This window comes from Nematolebias whitei, chromosome 17, assembly GCF_014905685.2.
Source record: "Nematolebias whitei isolate Nwh7 chromosome 17, NemWhi1, whole genome shotgun sequence".
Lineage (NCBI taxonomy): Eukaryota > Metazoa > Chordata > Actinopteri > Cyprinodontiformes > Rivulidae > Nematolebias > Nematolebias whitei.
In genome coordinates, this window is record NC_056514.1 from 2,191,207 (window position 1) to 2,194,979 (window position 3,773).

Below are 3,773 nucleotides of genomic sequence, written 5' to 3' on the forward strand. Positions count from 1 at the left end.
TTGTTGACATTATTATTATTGTTGTTGACATTAGTATTATTGTTGTTGACATTATTATTATTATTGTTGACATTATTATTATTATTATTGTTGACATTAGTATTATTGTTGTTGACATTATTATTATTATTGTTGACATTAGTATTATTGTTGTTGACATTAGTATTATTATTGTTGACATTAGTATCATTATTGTTTAGTATTATTGTTGTTGACATTATTATTATTATTGTTGACATTAGTATTATTATTGTTGACATCATTATCATTATTGTTGACATTAGTACTATTGTTGTTGACATTATTTCCGTGAAGATCAATACAGTTTGTGAGTCAGTGCATGTAACTTGATCTCTCCATGACTTACATGACCAGTTTATAATGTAGCATCTTACTGTGATATTTCCCTGTGGGTGGATGTGGCACCAGGTGAAGTGAGTTTCACGTGGACTCCAGTAGCAGCTTCAGCCTGGCTGGCTTTCTGTGAGAGGACAAGCTGCTGTTTCTGAGCTCTCTAAAAACAGACTCTCTCTTAGCTGGTGCAGTGAAATGATTCCAGGTGAAGAGAAAGAAACAGCTCAACTTTTAAAGCAGCTGCTGGTGGATCCACAGACAAACTCCTCCTGAGTGAAATGCAGCTGCATACAAGTGCTCCCAGGCTTTATGCAGAAGTCAGGACCATCATCTCTTCTGATCTCTTGGATCCACTGCCTCCTTTGGTCTGGGTACGTCATGAAAAGCATGGTAGGACTGATATGGTTGTTCTCTTGCCCCACAAGAACAACCAGGAACTGAACAAAAGCAACCGCGCAGAGACTGAGCCATTTCCCTCCCTGTCTAATGCTAACGCCATAGCCACCGGAAGTTGTTGAACACCAGATCCGCTTTAAAACCTGGAAGCGTGAAAAAGGTCTATCTAGGACCTTTTTCACGCTTTTTCTTGTTGTAGTATATAGTTAGCATGCATTATAAATCATGTCTTTCCAAAATCCATCCATCCATTATCTTCCGCTTATTCCAGAGTCGGCTCGCGGGGGCAGCATCTTGAGCAGGGAAGCCCAGACAACTCTCTCCACAGCCTCTTCCAGATCTTCTGGGAGGACTCCAAGGCGTTCCCAGGCCAACCGAGAGACGGAGTCTCTCCAGCGTGTCCTGTGTCTGCCCCGGGGTCTCCTCCCATTCAGACATGCCCGAAGCACCTTCCTAGGGAGGCTCCAGGGGGCATCCTTATCAGATGCCCGAACCACCTCAACTGGCTCCTCTCCATCTTTCCAAAATCTTTTAAGAACATAAGACATGTTGTAAACGGGCTCTTATGACATTACATTATATGAGTTAGCATAACATGTTATACATGTTAGTGGAAATATGCAAAACAAAGTTATATATTTGTGTCTCTAAGTATTTAAAGGTCCAATCTAGTTCTGGAAACACAATGACTTAATTTTTTTTTTTTTTTTTTAAGTTTTGAATTAAGACATTTAATTTAAATTCCCTTAAGTCACGTTTATAAATTGTTTTTTTTTTTTTAGCTAAGGATATTATATTGGGGGCCTGATGGAGATTGTCCAAGGGCCACTTTTAGTCCTTGGGCCTTAATTGTCCAAGTCTGGGATAACTGTAGGAGTTGCACAGCTGCAGAAAGAAAAGCTCTGCAGAGAGTGGTGAAAGCTGCACAGAAGATGTTGGAGTCAGTCTCCCCACCATCACAGACATCTACACCTCCACATGCAGGAAGAGGGCCACCTGCATCATGAAGGACCACACTCACTTTTTGCCCCACTCCCCTCAGGCAGTAGGTTGCAGAGCATTAAGTTTTAAAGCATTAAGTTAAACATTTAAGTTAATTGAAGTTTTAAAGCATTAAGCATCCTTGCCTTTATGTGACTGTATACCTACCCATGTGCTTCACAGCAGACTCATGTTCATGCTGATGTTTAATACATCGTATTATTGGGCAGGCATCTATTATTCTACACCTTGGAAGTGAGTCTACATTCTTATCTCCGTTAATGCAGCTGGAACCACGATGTCTACCCCCACTAGAGTTAGATCAAAACGACCGGCTCGGCCCTGTGATGTGTGCTATTACTTTTATTGGCATTTCAAGTTACCATGGCAAAGTAATTTTCAAACAAAGACGCAATATTTCACCAACTCAAAGAAGTTGTTGGTGACTGCCCACTTATTATTCTACACCTGAAAAGCATATATTTTTCAACTTTAATGCAGCCCAAACCGCAAAGTGTATTCGCACTAAAGTTATATCCAAACGACTGGCCCGGCTACGAGATGTGTGCTATTAATTTTATTGGCAATTGGAGTTACCACGGCGACATATTTTGCTAACGAAAATGACAAATTTCCCATAGGAAATGAATAGAAGAAAACTTTTTAAAGAAACTGAGTAACGTCGGGAGCCATTTTGGTTCAACATGCATGGAAGGCACCCATTATTATTAATTAGTAAAAATAATTAAGATAAATTATTGATTCATTTTAATAATTACTAATAACAACATTAATAATTATTAATATTAATAATTTATATTTAATATTACTTATTAATATCAATAGTATCAAATATATTAAGTGTATATAATTAATAAATCAATGATATATTAATAAATAATTATTAACATTATTAATAATATTTATTATTAATAATACTTAAATAATAAATAGGCAGTCCCCGTCAAAGTTTCTCCAGGAACTTTAGTGTAGATCTTAAATCACTGTATACTCGTTCATTTTTTACATTTATATTTTTGCTGGTGGAACTGGGATCTCGAGTTCACACTTTCGTTCCACCTCGTGTACCACGTGATGCAAATGACGTTAGGTCCGCCTGAACGTGGAGTTGGACCAGAACCATCGGACCGGAGCGTGAGCTCCGTGAGTGCCTGGACCGAGTGGAACAGGTTTGTCCACAGCGGGGTGTCCCCCCGGGACAGCCTACCTCCTCCGCGTGTCTCCTCAGCGCCTTCTCGCGCTCGTACTGGGTGAGCAGCTGCTCGTTGTCCTCCTTCAGCAGCTCCAGCTCCACTTCGTGCTCCTTGGTGGCCGCGGACACGGAGTCCAGGTTCTCCAACAAGCCGACCACCAGCGGCATCAGCTCCTTCACCACGTCCTCGTCGTACTTGTCGATGAGCCGCTCGAACTCTCGGTACACTGAGCCGGCCAGACCCGAGACCCGCTCGGACATCACGCTGCAGTCGCCCGGGTCGTCCTGGTACAGAACTACGTCGTCCGGCTCCATTTTCCTGCCGGCGGTTCCTGCTCCAGCTAATGGAGCTAGCCTCCAACTTGAGCCGGACAGTCCGTGCGCCCTGAACTTTAAGCGAGACGAGAGGACTCCGCTGTTACAACAAGTGGTTCCACGTAGCGGACAGGCAGGAAACAGAGGCCGGTGGTTTCCTTGCAATGACGGCCGAGTCCTGAAGTTGTGAAGCCGCTCCGCACAAACACTTCGCGTGACTTCCCCGTCCAGCACCAGCTTATGCTGCGTTCAAGCGCCGTCGGAAAGGTGCCAATAAACTCTGCATAACTCTCAACAAAGTAGAACATGGAACAAAACAGCGCAATAAATAAGTGTTGTCCATCTTTATATAAAGTAGTCACAGTTCGGTGACGTTTGGAAGGCGGAGAGAAAAGCGCGTGAAACAAAATAAACAAATCATGTTGTGACGTTCAATTGCATAATTACCTTCCTGTTCGGATGACGCCTTGTTGCTCCTTTTAGGCTTCGATTGCACGGGATTTTTTACACAATT

The 3,773-nt window shown here is 42.2% G+C and overlaps 1 protein-coding gene across 1 annotated transcript in view; it reads right to left on the minus strand.

Moving 5' to 3' along the window:
* The window catches only part of LOC119424077 (C-Jun-amino-terminal kinase-interacting protein 4), a 71,552-nt gene extending 68,052 nt beyond the window's left edge, over positions 1 to 3,500 (minus strand). The window contains exon 1 of the mRNA XM_037691548.1: positions 2,960 to 3,500. Within this exon, the coding sequence (XP_037547476.1) occupies positions 2,960 to 3,259 (300 nt within the window). The 5' untranslated portion in view covers positions 3,260 to 3,500. The remainder of the gene's footprint in view (positions 1 to 2,959) is intronic.
* Positions 3,501 to 3,773: the final 273 nt, after the last annotated feature.